Genomic DNA, 15,674 nt, shown 5'->3' on the forward strand with positions numbered 1-15,674 from the left:
GAATAGATCGATCGATCCCGTGCCGAGGAAAGAATCCCAAATCGATTTTTTTTGGTTTTGCATGATTATATCCGGATTGATTCACACTTGATTTGAACCGACCAAGCATGATTTCAACTCTTTAAACTCGATTTCTCTTGGATGAAACCCATAATTTCCCATTCACGAATAAAGGGAGACAAAATCAAATTCTCACCCAAGTTCATTAACCCTAACTCACTCAATTTCACTCTGATTTGGACGATTATTTGGCCTAACCCATACGATTTCGTGAGCTTTTTACGAATCTATCACTCTTTAGTTCGTTCTGCAAAGGTATGAAACTCTATCTCCACTTCTTTTTAGAGTTTGAAAATAGAAAGGTAAAAGGTTAATTTTTTGAGTTAGTTTGGATGTTTAGGCTTCAATCATGTGTTAAGGTGATGATTAGAGAAGATTTTGTACACAATCATGGCTTAAATCATATTTTTGGGATAGATTTAGGAATTTTAGGTTTTGTTTAAAAAAAAAAAAATTAAAACACCATAAAATTGAAATTAATACAGTGAGAATGCTAATTCTTTGACATTGGTTATTGATAAAGTATTAAGAGACATTATTTAACTGAGCTGTGATATTTGTTATTAATAGATATATGTTGTATTGTTTTCAATTTTCAGGTATGGAGTTGGAGTTGCCTAATCGTTTATACGGTGAGGGATTGGAACCTCAGGTTAAGAAGATTAATAACAGATGCCGACTAAAACTTCTCGAATTGCTGAAAGAAAAAATGGAGCCAGAATTCGATGAAGTTATGAAAGATCCCATTTTTTCACAGATTATGGTTATCCAGAAGAATGATCTGAAGTTTTCGGCGAGGTTGGTACACTCTTTCTTGTGTAAGGAGTTGATGACAAGCAAGAAACATGAGAAGTGGTTCACTTTCGCTAGGAGACCTCTGCGTTTTGGATTGCAAGAGTATCATGCTGTCACTGGTCTGAAAGTGAAGCGAGAGAATAACAGTGGGTTAGTGACATGGAAAGATGATGATGGTTTTTGGAGCAAGCAGATAAAGACAAATGGAAAAATAAATTTGCAGATCATTAAAAAGAAGCATTTAGAAGAGAGCAATACCTGGAGTTGGGTTGATAGGGTGAGACTGATATATCTTTGCGTTATTATGGGTGTGGTGATGGGGAAGGATGAGAAGGTGAATATCCCGCATCTGTACATGAAGTTGGCGATGGATTTGGAGAAGCTTCGGAATTACCCATGGGGTCTGTATTCGTTTGATTTCCTTCTGAAGCAAATTGATAAAACAAGGCATAAATTAGAGCAGAAAGAGGGGTATCTAATGGAAGAATTCTTGTTTGGTTTCCAAATTTGGATAATGGAAGCTGTTCCTGCTTTAGGAGAGATTTGTGGCACAAAAGTCAGTAAAAATTTTACAGGTCCACTGTGTGGTAATTGGAGAGGATGTGCAAAATGTTCTTATGAAGATATCATTGGCGTTGAGAACTTATTTACAGAAAATGTATGCATATATTTTTCAAATTAAAATATTTATTCTCTTGTTCACTTTACTAATGATTTGATTGTTTGTAGGGGATTTTGCATTCATTCATGGAATCCCACATAGATGGAGTGGTCCTTTTGGCAACTGATTTTGTACAGAAGGATGAGAAGAAAGATGAAAGAGTAGATCGCATTTTGGATATGATCAATAGTAAACATGATTGTTCCAATCATGTTTGGGGAGTAAAAGAAGCTACGAACTCTGAATTTGAGGAATCTGGCGAAGAGAAAGGAGAGGATCAAACAGTTGATACTGAGAGAGGTGAAAATAGTCATGTTGCAGGGAATGTTGATGGCACAGCTGATGTTTCGGGAAGAAACAAAAGAAAGCATGCAGACCGAGGAGTAGAGTCAAGGAGAAGAATGTTTTGTGCCACCTAGCTGCTTCATCAAAAGGGAATATTGACACAGATATGAAAAATTTCTTGGAGGATCTGGTACAAGCTTCTTTTACTACTTTTGGGGAGAAATTCTGTCAGCAGTTCTCGGACAGGTTGGGTAAGATTGAGACTGAGGTTACACAACTCAGGACAGCTTCGGAGAGAACTGAGCAATTTGAGACAGTTGTAACCGACAGATTGGGGAAAATTGAGGCTGAGGTTACACAGCTCAGGACAACTATAGTGGTGACTAAATTGGTGGGAAAGAGTGATCAAGCAAGCGGTCCTAGCATGACCAAAATCAACAGTGGTCCTAGCACCAGCAAAAAAGGCACTGCTCCATCAAAGAAAAAGGTAACTACTAAGAGAAAGAGTTAAAAATTGTTGAAAGCTTGGAACTAGGCGATGGAATGTAGGTCTTTGAAGCTAGGTTGTTGGAACTTGGAATGAGGCGGTAATATGTATTTGAAACTTGTCGTATATGTAATGACTATATTTAATGTAATATGTATTTGGAAGTTTGTATGTTTATTATGGATTTCGAAAATTGTCATTTATGTCTATTCTCTATTTTGAACTTGAAATTTGTATGTGTAATTTGTAATTGTACGTGTTTGTCAACAGGCTGTAAAAAACCAAGTGTTAAAGACTGCTGATTCGTGTGTCAATTTACCTCGTGCAAAAGTTACTCAAGCATCAGCTAGTGATCTTCGTATGGGTACACAAAAGTTTTTGGAAAGTTGCATGAAGAACCTTCCATTAGACACATTTGTGAAAGGTTTGAATCCTTCTCAAGCTAAAGTCGAAGATTCATTGGATTGGTTGGAACTTTCAAAATCATTGAAGAAGCCAACAGATTCATTGGAACTTCTAAAATCATTGAAGAAGCCAGCGGTCCGATTAGATGACCGAGATATAGAGCTAGACGGCGAAGATTTCCCTGATCGCTGCTTGGTGTTTGTGCATCCTACAGATTTTAAGAAGATGCAGGACTGGCAAGATACACGAACGTATGTTATTCCTTTGTATATATCATTCCGTTGATTTTCTTAATAATTGACATCTCTACCATTGTATTTTGTTTACAGAGTTATACAGATTGGTCCATCTATGTTAGACGGTGATCTAGCCGGACGTATTATGTCTGCCAGCAGTTGGCTTAAAAACTACGTAAGCATTCAACCGATTATTTCTATAAAATGTTACCTATTATATAAATGTATACATTACAGATTTGTCTTTGTTTTTGTAGGAAATTGATGCTATAATGTATGTTTTTCGGGAAAGAACAACATTGAAACGATGGAACGTAGACCGTGTTGCTTTCATGACATGCGTCTTCAGCGACCTCATTGCTAAGGATTACCAGAATTTCTGTAAGGGTATTAAGAAATACACTATGGATCCATTATTACTGCAATACGGTAAAGGTGAACTGCCTTCCCATGGAAAAACACGGATGCTGTGGAATGTCGATGTGGATCGGATGTACGTTCCTGTCTGGGTCAATTGCAACCATTGGATTGCTTTATGCATCAGTTTTGTGACTAGGAATATCCAGGTGTTTGATTGCGGGGGTAAAAAAAAATCAAGGAAGTGGAAGCTTTCGCGCAGTTTATTCCTCGGATTGTCAAGGCCGTGCAGTCATTGACAATACAGAAGCATCTCCACATCACTCCGTACAATGTTTCCTATGTACCTATGAGTGGTCTTAACCGACTTCAATGTCATTGTGGTGTGTACACTATAAAACACATCGAATGCCACGTGCTTGGGTTGGACATATCTATGGTGAGTGATGAGAACATCTGGGGAGCTCGAATAAAGATTATGTGGGATCTATGGGAAGCAGCTAATGATCTAGAACTGATTGAGAGAATGTCAAAGTATGAACCTATTAAGTGTAGTAAGCCTACCGAGTATGTTGAGATTGATGATTTATGATTTATTGTTGGTTATGCTTTTTCAAACTTATTTTGTAATGATTTTAGGAGTTTCTGTTATAATGGTATTTTTTCTATATACAGTACTTGAGTTTACAAAATGAAAGATAACATTATCAATTGAGAAACCATAAAGTTCACTAAACTCAAAAAACAATTGCAAATCCGGTCAGCCTAAATTGATCGATCGATCGACATAAGCTGTTTGACACAACCCGCTATCACATCTCTGACGTCTGTGGAGAACATGGAGTTCATGCCTCCTGCTGAAGTTCTTTACACGCCTCCTCCACCAGCTTCAAAACGTCGCCGTGGTTCTTCTTCTTCTGGTCCTGCGCAGACACAATGTGAGGATGACACCATCCCGGATATCTCAGTCAATCATACTCCAAACCCTTCTATGGAGTATTTGTTACCACCATATACTGGTCAGTTTGATTCTGGAGCACCACCATTAGATGGTACACAGCAGCAGCAGTTCGCATGGACTGCCGATACATTAGTCAAGCTCTCGACGATGATGCAGACTGTGTGGGGTGCACTTGCAAAGATTAGATGTCCACCTACTCCTTCCTGCTGCCGCGCTCCAAAGACTTCAGAGGCAGCTGGTATGACTAGAGACGACGCAGGAAATGAACCATCTGATGAAGCAACCGATGAAGAGCGAGGTTCACACCTCCATAGGAGCAGACGAGCACCAGGACAGAGTAGGAGCTGCAATCCTGACGACCACCAATGATCAGTATCAGTTATATCTTTCCATTGTATTCCACCGGTTTTTTAAATTTTCTGCGCATTTCGAATTCGGATCTGGATTGTTTGCATGTTTTATTAGTCCAGTTTGGATTATAACTTTTATAAATTATATAACCTATAGTAAGCTATCATTCTATTAAGTATAGTTATGTAGTAAATGGAGGTTTTTATCATATTCTCTCTATTTTGCTGAGTTAAATTCGGTTCAAATAAGATGTGTCAGAGTATGAGATCGATCGTTCCAAACTGTCAATCGATCGATCCAAATTTCTGATCGATCGATCCATATTTTCGATCGATCGGTCGGTACGAGATCGAGCTTTGCCGATCGAGAGAACTGTACCAGGTCGATCAAAAGATTGTCCGTGTTTTTGTTTGTTTTGCATATTGATCAGGATCGAACGATGGATCGACCGTTCAATATACAGATCGATCGATCCACACGTAGTGGACATCACAGTTTGTTTAAGGGATTGATTGACTCAGATCTTCTAACCAAGTTAATACGGCATGAAAATTAAACAAAGTTGTCCCAAACTGAAACAAAGTTACTAAAATTCAAGCAAATATAATCAGAAAAACTGAAACAAAGTTGTCACAACAGAAACAAAGTTACTAGAAATCAAGCAAATGAAGTTTGGAAAACTTTCACTAAATTGTGAAGAACACAGCAAACAAATCCACTATATTGGCATCTTGCAAGTTGCTCTATTATGACCACCAAGACCACATCTACTGCACTTACGAGACTGACCCCCCTGTGATCCTTGTGGTGATCGGATTTTGTCTTCAACAGCTTCATATCTGCGTTTTCTATTTCTTCCAAGAGATCTTCTTGTCTCAGGCGGTAGCACTTCAGAATTTTCCACAACTTGTGGGACAGACCAACCATCTTCAGGAACTGAAAAGGGATTTATGCTTTCTTGATAAGCTTCTCTCCAAGCTCCCGTGGTATACAAAAAATCAGTCAATGTATATAGTTCTCTACCAACAAAGAAACCAGCTTTTATTGCGTGTCTACAAGGGATTTTCAAGAGGTCGTACTTCCCACAAGAACAAGTCCGTTTGTCCAAATCAACAAAGCAGTCAATTTTATCGCCTTTAACAAGCAGCTGGCTATCGGTTACATGGTAAACTCTGAAAGTTTTCCCCTTTCCAATTCTCTTATCAATCTTTTCCTCCACATCTATGGTCAAACGGTGGGTGTGCTTTGAAATCAACTTCTTACGCTTAAAAAACCAGCGTGTCAGCATTTCTCTAATACTGTCCAACAAAGGAATTACGGGAAACTCTCTCAGCGAATGCAACGCAAAATTTATCGACTCTGCAGGATTGTTTGTCCTAATGTCATACCTGTATCCATGAAATTGACATCTAGCCCACTTTTTGACATCTGCTTCTATAAGATAATTTCCAATTGCTGGACTGATATTGCAAACATGAGAAAACGTCTTCTTGAAATCAACCACTCTATAAGTCTTTGAAGCCTTAGAAATCAACCTAGCTAATCCCTTCCCCTTGAAATATGATATCACATTATTCAACAAATGATGAATACAAATACCATGTCTCGCTAGCGGATACACTTTCTCCAGTGCCTTCGCTATTGACACTTGTCTATCCGAAATAAAAGCCAAACCATTATCATCAGCAACAACAACTTTTAATTGTCTCATAAACCATTCCCAAGACTGTTCATTCTCAGAGTCTACTATCCCAAATGCAATAGGATATAAATTTGAATTTCCATCTATAGCAGTTGCAACCAGTAGCACCCCTTTGAATTTACTCTTCAAGAATGTTCCATCGACAACAATGACACGCCTCATGACTGTGTTAAAGCCTCTGATCGATTGACCAAACGCTATAAACAGATATCGAAATCTACCATCGACGTCAGTCTTGTAAGAGGAATGTGTACCCGGATTGGCCTCTCGCAGCATGTGTAAGTATTTTGGTATTTTCCCATAACTTTCCAATACCTCTAACAGCGTTGACTGCATATTCACGGGAATCCCATGCTAAAGAATCAGAGATCTCACATCCATAATCATTACGCATAATCTAAACAATATCTTTCGCTTTAGGCCCTTCCTTGATACCTTCATATTTATGCATTAGCAGACTGCCTATCGTTTTCGCTGAAGCTGTCTTTCCGGCACTGGTTTTGTTTGAAGGTGCGCAGGAATGTACACCGACATACTTCTTAATAATAAAATATGTGGAGCCCTTCAAACACTCAGCTCGAGCACCCCAAAAGCACACTTTATCAGCGCATCTAATACACCAAACTGATTTATTGGAGTTGGTCACTGTGTAGTGAAAGTTATGCTTCATTGCACATAACTCAAACCTCGCTTTCAAAACTGTTTTGTTGAGGAAAAGATCTCCCGTCTTAACCAATTCCACCACCTGACTCTTTGCCAATTTTTCTCTGTTTTCTTTTTCAGAATTGATCTTGCCAGCATCATAATCATCTCCTTCAACCTCGTCTTGCTTCATCTTTCCTTTCTTCTTCTCGTTATGCTTGTCAGCATCATAATCATCTCCATCAACTTCACTTTGCTTCATCTTCCCTTTCCTCTTCTCGTTATGCTTAGCCCCCTTAACAATATTTGAAGCTGTCCCAATGTCACAAGGATTTCGCTCGTTCTCTTCACTAGTACTTGCATCAGTTGGCATCTTATTAAGATCAATGTCGATCTTATTTGGATTTCCTTGCTTTGCTTTATAGCTGACACACAATTGAGTTGACTGATGCTTCTTACAAAACCCTAGAAAATTTTGAACTTGCCTTGAGTTTCCAATGATCACTGGTGGACATTTTGATGAATTGATCAATCCAATAGGAAGGTAACTCAACTCCAAATCAGCATCTGTTTCTTCAAAAACAAAATCCTCTATAACGTTTTTTTGTAACTCTTTCAGAGAAGACTTCAATTCCAAAGCAAGTAACCTTCCCCCTTTCTTTTTATCAACATTAAAACTCCAACCTGAAGATACAACCAATTCCAAAACACCACATGAAGCATAGACATGAATCATGGTAGAAATAATGTGAAAATTTTGTGAAAATTTTGTGAACAATCAATGGAATATAGAAGACGGCGAAGAAGGTTGCCAAGGTTTTTTTTGTCGCTTTTTTTTGTTCCTTTTTCATTTTTTTTTTTAAAAATCGATTTTTTTAAAAATATAAAAGTGAATATTCTCAAATATTTTGTTTCCATATTTTTAGGAACTGATTTCTTATCCGTAGAATACAACTAATATGTAGAAATCAGTTTCTACAGTTTTTTAGAATTATAGTAATGTTTAGAATTTGATTTCTACATGTTTTAGATTTATAGTAAATCTGTAGAAGTCGGTTTCTACATGTTTTAGAATTAGATTAATGTGTAGATTTCGATTTCTAAGAATTTTAGAATGGTAGGTTAAGCGCGGAATGTGTATTCTACATATTTGTAGAATACTCCTATATACGTAGATCACGTATTCTAAACATTGTAGATTCAATGAAAAAAGTATATTTCGTTTTCTACTACGTAGAATGTCATTTCTACTTTTTTTAGAACATAATCTGAAATTTATAATTTTAACTTTTTTATAACTGGAAAATATACTATTAAGTTCATATAGGTATTTTAACAAATGTTACTATTTTTTCAATTTTTTTTGTTTGTAAAACTATTTATTAAAATTATTTTCATAAATATTAAAGGGTGTTATAGAAAAATATGACACAAAATATAGATTAGTCTAAAGGGACATAGTTACTAATTTTTTGCTCTTAAAAAACAGTTTTCCCTAATTAATTTTGTTCGAGACTTCGAATAATTTGATTTTCTTGGCGTAGAAAAGTCAATTAGATAAAACAAAAATAAGTTTGTTATTTGGAACTTTGATATAGTTTTTTTTTTGGTAAAAACTTTGGTATAGTTGTTCTATATGTTTTCATTTCAGCTACATTTTTTTGTATTTTTTTATTGATATATATATATATATATATGGTAGGTATTAAATTCGGGAAAAGGAATTGATCATGATGATTGTTCTTCAAAAGAAAATCTCAGGTTCTTTACCAAACATTGTAATGAAACTTAGATTATGCCGTTATATTAACACTACAAGAAAACAACGGCATACTAAGGGAAAAAATCGTCGGTATTTCGTCGGAATAACGCTATTCCGACGACATACCGACGAAAAAAGTCCTCGGAAATAACTCCTCGGAAATTCATCTTTCCTCGGAAATCCCTCGGAAATTTCCGACGGAATTCCGAGAACTTTTTTCGTCGGAAATTCCTCGGACTATTCCGAGGAATATGTCGTCGGAATATTCCGAGGGATACACTTCCTCGGAATATTTCCAAAATTCAAAAAAAATTATAAATTTATTTTTTTAAATTGAAATTCAAAAATATAAAATTAAAATTGAAATAGAAAACATATTTAAAATACAAAAAATAATAAAATAGGTTTTATAAATAAAAAAATGTTTTATAAATACAAAATTAGTTTTAATAAATATAAATATTTTTATAAATATGAAATCATCTTTTTATAAATACAAAATAGTTTTTATAAATAAAAAAAATGTTTTATAAATACAAAATTAGTTTTAATAAATATAAATATTTTTATAGATATGAAATCATCTTTTTATAAATACAAAATAGTATTTATAAATACAAAAAATAATAAAATAGTGTTTATAAATCAAAAAAATGTTTTATAAATACAAAATTAATTTTAAAATATGAAATCATCTTTTATAAATCAAAAAAACGAATTTATATACAAAGAACGTTTTGCATATTTAAAAATAGTTTTTATAAATACAAAAATAAAAAATAGTGTTTATAAATCAAAAAAAATGTTTTATAAATACAAAATTAGTTTTAATAAATATAAATATTTTTATAAATATGAAATCATCTTTTATAAATCCAAAAATCGAATTTATATACAAAAACGTTTTGTAAAATCGAATTTATATAAACGTTTTGTAAATACAAAAATAATAAACAATTTATAAAAATAGTTCTTAATCAATTCAACACAACCAAATCACAATTCTAAACCTATTACACAACAAATCACAATCCTACCCAATCACCCTAACAAAAATCTATCAAAAAACTTCTAAATTCATCAAATCTACTTAAAAACCTAACAAATAGGACCTAAGAGAGTGGGATAAGGTCCTTACATGATTTGTAAAGGAATGGAAAGGATTCGCCGGAGAGATCGTCGCGAGAGAAGGTGGAGAACGCCGGAAGGAGAGAGAGATCGCCGGAGAGGAAGAAGAGAGAAATGGGGAAGAAGAGAGAAATGGGGAAGAAGATGCGGTTCGAGTTTATAAAACCTTGGGTCTGACGGATATTTTCCGTCGGAATTCCCTCAGTATTTTCAATTTCAATTTTCGCGAAATATTTGGCGGCTTGTTTGCCCGGTTAAATGAAAATATTCCGAGGAAATTCCGACGGCCACTTAAATATCCGTCGGAATTTCCTCTGAATATTTTCATTAATTCGAGGAAAAAGAATATCATGTGCATGTATTTCTATTAATTTATATTGTTCCTCGGAATTTCCTCGGAATATTCCGAGGAAATACCGAGGAACTAGTGTTTGGGGTTTCAAAACATCAATGTTTTTTGCCGTATTTCATTTCTTATACAATTGTAATGCATACCATTGAAGATTCTTTGTATAGATGAGCATAAACCATGAAATAACAAATTTCAAAACGAATTGTAAGTATTCCCTTTACCGTTCATTAAAGTGTATAAGTGTTTCTCTTATGTTGTGGGGATTTCGTTCATACAATCGGAAAAGTGTTTATTATAGGGTAATGAACAAATTTTTGACTTCATAATGAACGTAAGACACTTAATAAGGGTTATATAGGTGTTATTCAAACCGCAAAACGTTGTTTTCGGTTTAAAAACCCTATTTCCTCGGAATTTCCTCGGAATATTCCGAGGGAATTCCGAGGAAACCCTTTTCTTCCTCAGAATTCCGTCGAAATATTCCGAGGAAATTCCGAGGAACTAGTGTTTGGAGTTTCAAAACGTCAATTTTTTTTTAAACGGATCGATCGATGGATATATGTCCAAAAACGCATCGATCGATCACTAAGATGGACCAAAGCGTAACAATGTGATCGATCGATGAGATTATCCCATCGATCGATCGAGGATATCAAGTGTTCCTCGGAATTTCCTCGGAATATTCCGAGGAAATTCTGAGGAACTAGTGTTTGGGGTTTCAAAATCTCGAATGTTTTTTTATAAACGGATCGATCGATGTATTTATGTCCAAAAACGCATCGATCGATCACTAAGATGGACCAAAGCGTAACAATGTGATCGATCGATGAGATTATCCCATCGATCGATCAAGGATATCAAATGTTCCTCGGAATTTCCTCGGAATATTCCGAAGAAATTCTGAGGAACTAGTGTTTGGGGTTTCAAAATCTCGAATGTTTTTTTATAAACGGATCGATCGATGTATTTATGTCCAAAAACGCATCGATCGATCACTAAGATGGACCAAAGCGTAACAATGTGATCGATCGATGGGTATATGTCCAAAAACGCATCGATCGATCACTAGTTCGTCGGAATTTCCTCGGAATATTCCGACGAATTGATGTTTCCTCGGAATTCCGTCGGTATATTCCGAGGAAATTCCGAGGAAACCCAAATTTTGGGTTTCCTCGGAATTTCCAAGGATTTCATTTTCCGTCGGAATGTCCGTCAGAATACCGATGTTTTCTTCTAGTGTAAATACGATTTTTTATATTAAAAATATTTTTAAATAGCTTCCTTTGGTACAAATCTATAACACTATACCTCGCGATCATTTTCTGTCTTCTCCTTAATCCCCCCCAACGTAAATTTTCAAGAATCATACTTCTTTAAAACTAAAAATGAGACTTATATAATTAGTAAATTAAAACTTGGATCCTCTAATAGTAACCGCGTGTGATCTGCTACGAGGGTATAAGAAATCAGATCCTTTCTTATGATTCTTCAGTGATCTCTCTTCTTCATTTTCTTCATCAATCCTCGCCATTGGCATCCCTACACTTGAGCTCTTTGGCAAACCTCCTTTTGCAGCCGCAACCGCTCCCACCGCCACGCGATTTTCTTGCCGCTGCTGAAGTTGCTGGTGTCTGATCATGTCAATCTCGTTCTTATGACCTAAACTCCTAACGGAAGCAGCTCTGACCAGCTCGCTGTAGTCATCGTCGAAGGTGAAATCGGAAGACATCCTCCGCGAAGAGGTGGTGGAGGAGAAGGCTGAGGAGGTGCTTCGGCTTCTCGGAAAGGGAATGGAGACGGCATCGGCTGAGGAGTAGTGAGTGCGAGCTGCGCAGCCTGTGATGCTTCGCATGTAGAGGTCACGAGCCTTGCCTAAAACTTTTAGAGGCATGGTAATGATTCTAAAGAATCTGTTCTTGTTTTCTCCTCTCTTTCTCATATTCTCTGTTTTTGTGTTTCTGTTTTGGTTTCGAAGTAGTGATGATGGGTTTGGTTTTGGAGCATGAAATGGTTTTGTGTATAGGTAGGTAGATTGTTTGAAGTCAATTTTGAGAAAGGAAAAATAGCGTGTTGAAGAAATAAATGGACTATGGTTTTGTTGACTTGGTGATACGGAGTTATGTTGTGAAATTTTGGACAAAGTCTACGTTAGTATTCTTTTCTTTAACGAAAAAGGCTACCTTAGCACGCTGCCAAGAGCGCGTAATTGTTATTTCTCTGCCATTTTATATACGTAACTTGTGATATATCTGATCGGGGGTAGGGGAAAAATAAAAACGTCCAAATTGAATTTTTAAATTGGACTGTTAAACAGTAATTTGTTATATTTAAATAAACTGAATGTAAAGTCATAATTTTTGCAATATATAAATTGAATAGTTTTTTTTTTGTAACATTAAAAATTGAATAGTTATAAAAGGAAATTTTACACTAGAAAAGGAAAATTTTAAAGGCAATGATATGCCATGTTAGAAAAAAATAACCATCCAATCAAAAATATGGATTTGTACCATGTCAACTCTCCATAACAACAAATCACACTATCACATCAATTCACGTTATTAGTTCCTTCCATTTCCTCCTCCGAACGGACACATTTATCACACACACAAAATGGTTCGGTTTCTTCTCTTATTTAGTATAAAAATGAGTCATAGTCTTGTCAAACCCTAATATCATGAGAAGCCTCTCTCTCCACGAGATAGCCAAGCTTACTCAACGAGGAAGAACAAAATCATTGAAGTCGGCAGTAAAAATTTGGATATTATCTCTCGAATGTTCATATTGGATAACTATTAGCTCTCCATGTGTTCACATCCTTGATACATGTCCGAAAAGCATTCTTGAGTCATATCTTCTTTAATGTGTACGTGTGTATGTCTTAAGATAGTTCTAGTCATGTTTTTCAGATATGTTTGTATGGACGCAGCTGGAAACTTCAGGGAAGCACCTGGGCCGGTCACGTCATTGTTGCACTTGAGAGGAACTACTTTGTATTTGGAGGGTTTACTGATTCTCAGAATCTTTAAAATGATGTATTTGTGTTTGATGTTAGTATGTAAGGTGACCTCAAAGCTTCAATTGCTTTTATCCAAAAAAATATGATATATCATGTCCGACTGTCGTATACGACTGTCGTTTTCTTTTCTATAGTAAAGAGTGTATGTCCAAGGTAGTTGCCATGGCAGAAGGCTGTCTGCTAGATCCTCAAAGGCTGGTTCTTTTTTCTTTGTTGGTGACTGCAATAAGAATCTTGACCCGTTGGATGACATTTACTACTATGCACAAGTTTGTGTCAACCTTTCGGTTGATTTTAGCAGATTTGCTTTCGTGCAACGTTGCTAATAATCTTCTTTACTTATAGCTAACAGATGGTGGATATGATGCACAGTTTGATCAAACTCCAGGGAACTTGTCTTTAACAAAAATAATGAAGCTAAAATGTCAAGAGCAGAAACTAGCTGAGAGGGGATGTATTGATCTTGGTATTCCGATTAATTCGAGATGGCAATTCAGTCGTATAGAGGTCGAAGGCGCAGAGTAAGTTCTCTGGTTCAAATAGATGAGATAATTCTTGATATGAGAACAAAGAGGTCTAACGAAATCAGAGGATAATTGGCGGTGGAAGGTCGAGAATGGTATGTACAAGCGGGATTCAGCACAACAGGAACCTGGAACCTAACGAGAATGGTATTTCCCAAGGTTCCATGGTCGGTAGGTGTATGGTTTCAAGAAGCACTCCAAAGCACACGGCGCTTGTATGCTTAAATGGAATCCACATGCTATAACAAAATGCTGGTTGTGTAATGATCCTATGGAGACCAGGGATCACCTGTTCTTCACATGCTCGTATTCAGAAGAAGTGTGGCGCAAAGTTATTCAAAACATCCTTGGGAGTGGATACTCTAACGAGTGGAATCAGCTACTACTAGTCCTAGGCTCCACCAGTTCTTGCGGCACTGCTTGTAAAAGTTTCTATATCTCTATTTCTTTCCACACAAACGATGCATTGATTGTAACACATGTTTTTTTGCGATGAATAAATTTAACATTCATTCATTCAATTCATTCAAAAAAAAAAATCACTCAGTTGTTGTTTATGGTTTTATTGCAGGTAAGAGAGAATATCATTTTGAACATTGGCTAGATTGATCAAGGAAAAACGGGTTTCAAGCCAGGGTTAGTGAAAAGTGCCTTTAGATTCCACTATAGAAACGATTATTGACGGAAAGGTAATACAAAGTCTATTGCTTTAAAAAATACACAGCTCTGTTCAAACGGCAGACCCAAAGCTAAAGTAGTATGCAAGTGTTGGTATTAGTTGTCTTTAATGTTTCCTCGAGGTTATAGTTTCTCTTTAAGCAGAGCCGTGCCTCAAAGTTTAAAATTGAAGCATTGGCTTAGAGCATCTAATTTTCTAAAAATAATAAAGCGCAAATTTTTAAGATTCATCTACTTAAACTCAATTAATAAAAATATAGAAAAATGTTAAAAAAAATTAAGGCTTTATGATACTTGAAAACAAAAGGGTATATTATAAATTATGGTTTTCATACTTAAGCAACCAAACTGGTATATACTCATTTTTAATTGGTAAAAAGCAATACAATAAATAAAATCTGGTTGTGTCATGTAAAAAAATATATATTTGGTTGGCTATTTTATAACTTTTAAGATCATCTTGTAAAATATTTATTATTTTTTTTATATTTTTTTAGTAATTTAACTTTTCATTTGTTTTTACTATATGGACTAGTTAATGAATTATAATTACGTGGTGGTATATAATTTTTAATCGCTAATGTTTGTACCGAGTTTGGTCAGAAACAAGTGAGAGAGACGAAACTCGTCGGTGAGTTAGTAACAAAGACGTTTTATTAGATCAGAAGAAGTTTTGTCGGTTTACAAATAAGGAAACAAGCGGTGAAACAAGCCGGTGAAGATGAGTTCACCAGAAAAGTACAAGTCGAGAAGAATAAGAAGAAGTAAAACCCTAATTCTAGCCGCAAAGTGTGTGTAGTTGATTTCGGATCCCTTTCTTGATGTCTCCTTGTCTCTTTATATAGCCGGTCGTTACTTCTCCCTACCCTAGGTCGCCTTGTTTGAGGGGCTTCAGCCCGTCAAACCGAACAGTTAGGCCGTTTGAGTTAAGCCGCTGGGACGATCTGCTTTTAGTCGCATGATTGAGCCGGCTAAAAGCAGTCACTAGTCGAATTGGTGTTTCGTCACTCAGTTCGTGGAGGCGAGCTGATACTAATTATGATGGGCCGAGCCTGCTATTTGGTGGGCCTTGTGGAGGTATATAATCCACCTTCTACATCTAAGGGCACCTTTGGATGCTCGCACGACACTATCTTTAAGCACATTCATTCTAAAGCATGTTTGATTTGTTGTTTGTCAGCAGGAAAAGGCATGTTATGCTAGATGCCAAATGTGATCATAGAGAAAAGACCAAAAAAACAAACGATATGTACACAAACACGGTTGCCA

General features: G+C 36.0%; 4 protein-coding genes across 4 annotated transcripts; 2 read left to right on the forward strand and 2 right to left on the reverse strand.

Moving 5' to 3' along the window:
* Positions 1-661: 661 nt before the first annotated feature.
* Positions 662-1,935, forward strand: LOC111209415. The gene is made up of 2 exons (XM_048767701.1): positions 662-1,411; positions 1,585-1,935. Exons 1-2 carry the CDS (start codon positions 662-664, stop codon positions 1,933-1,935), a joined length of 1,101 nt encoding a protein of 366 aa, XP_048623658.1.
* A 32-nt stretch (positions 1,936-1,967) lies between these two features.
* LOC125592498 lies at positions 1,968-3,878 on the forward strand. The gene is made up of 5 exons (XM_048767702.1): positions 1,968-2,288; positions 2,559-2,944; positions 3,023-3,104; positions 3,187-3,438; positions 3,528-3,878. Exons 1-5 carry the CDS (start codon positions 1,968-1,970, stop codon positions 3,876-3,878), a joined length of 1,392 nt encoding a protein of 463 aa, XP_048623659.1.
* Positions 3,879-5,316: 1,438 nt separating this feature from the next.
* LOC111209416 lies at positions 5,317-7,135 on the reverse strand. Its single transcript, XM_022709304.1, has 2 exons — positions 6,704-7,135; positions 5,317-6,654 (listed from the first exon to the last, which is right to left on the reverse strand). The coding sequence occupies exons 1-2, from the start codon at positions 7,133-7,135 to the stop codon at positions 5,317-5,319; spliced, it is 1,770 nt and encodes a 589-aa protein (XP_022565025.1).
* Positions 7,136-11,441: 4,306 nt separating this feature from the next.
* On the reverse strand, positions 11,442-12,376 carry LOC106362862. The gene has a single exon (XM_013802698.3). The coding sequence runs from the start codon at positions 12,121-12,123 to the stop codon at positions 11,593-11,595; it is 531 nt and encodes a 176-aa protein (XP_013658152.2). The 5' UTR covers positions 12,124-12,376; the 3' UTR covers positions 11,442-11,592.
* Between the last annotated feature and the right edge of the window lie 3,298 nt (positions 12,377-15,674).

The sequence above is a fragment of the Brassica napus genome, chromosome C9, assembly GCF_020379485.1.
Source record: "Brassica napus cultivar Da-Ae chromosome C9, Da-Ae, whole genome shotgun sequence".
Classification (NCBI taxonomy): domain Eukaryota; kingdom Viridiplantae; phylum Streptophyta; class Magnoliopsida; order Brassicales; family Brassicaceae; genus Brassica; species Brassica napus.

What these genes read in the sequence shown, in the direction of transcription:
- LOC111209415 (XM_048767701.1), top strand. Translation starts at nt 662, where the DNA reads ATGGAGTTGGAGTTGCCTAATCGTTTATACGGTGAGGGATTGGAACCT. An exon ending in GAGAGATTTGTGGCACAAAA is followed by an intron (nt 1,412 to 1,584) that starts GTCAGTAAAAAT and finishes GATTGTTTGTAG; the next exon opens with GGGATTTTGCATTCATTCAT.
- LOC125592498 (XM_048767702.1), top strand. Translation starts at nt 1,968, where the DNA reads ATGAAAAATTTCTTGGAGGATCTGGTACAAGCTTCTTTTACTACTTTT. An exon ending in CTGCTCCATCAAAGAAAAAG is followed by an intron (nt 2,289 to 2,558) that starts GTAACTACTAAG and finishes GTTTGTCAACAG; the next exon opens with GCTGTAAAAAACCAAGTGTT. An exon ending in GGATGTACGTTCCTGTCTGG is followed by an intron (nt 3,439 to 3,527) that starts GTCAATTGCAAC and finishes AAAAAAATCAAG; the next exon opens with GAAGTGGAAGCTTTCGCGCA.
- LOC111209416 (XM_022709304.1), bottom strand. Translation starts at nt 7,135, where the DNA reads ATGAAGCAAGACGAGGTTGAAGGAGATGATTATGATGCTGGCAAGATC. An exon ending in GGCCTAAAGCGAAAGATATT is followed by an intron (nt 6,655 to 6,703) that starts GTTTAGATTATG and finishes CTGATTCTTTAG; the next exon opens with CATGGGATTCCCGTGAATAT.
- LOC106362862 (XM_013802698.3), bottom strand. Translation starts at nt 12,123, where the DNA reads ATGAGAAAGAGAGGAGAAAACAAGAACAGATTCTTTAGAATCATTACC.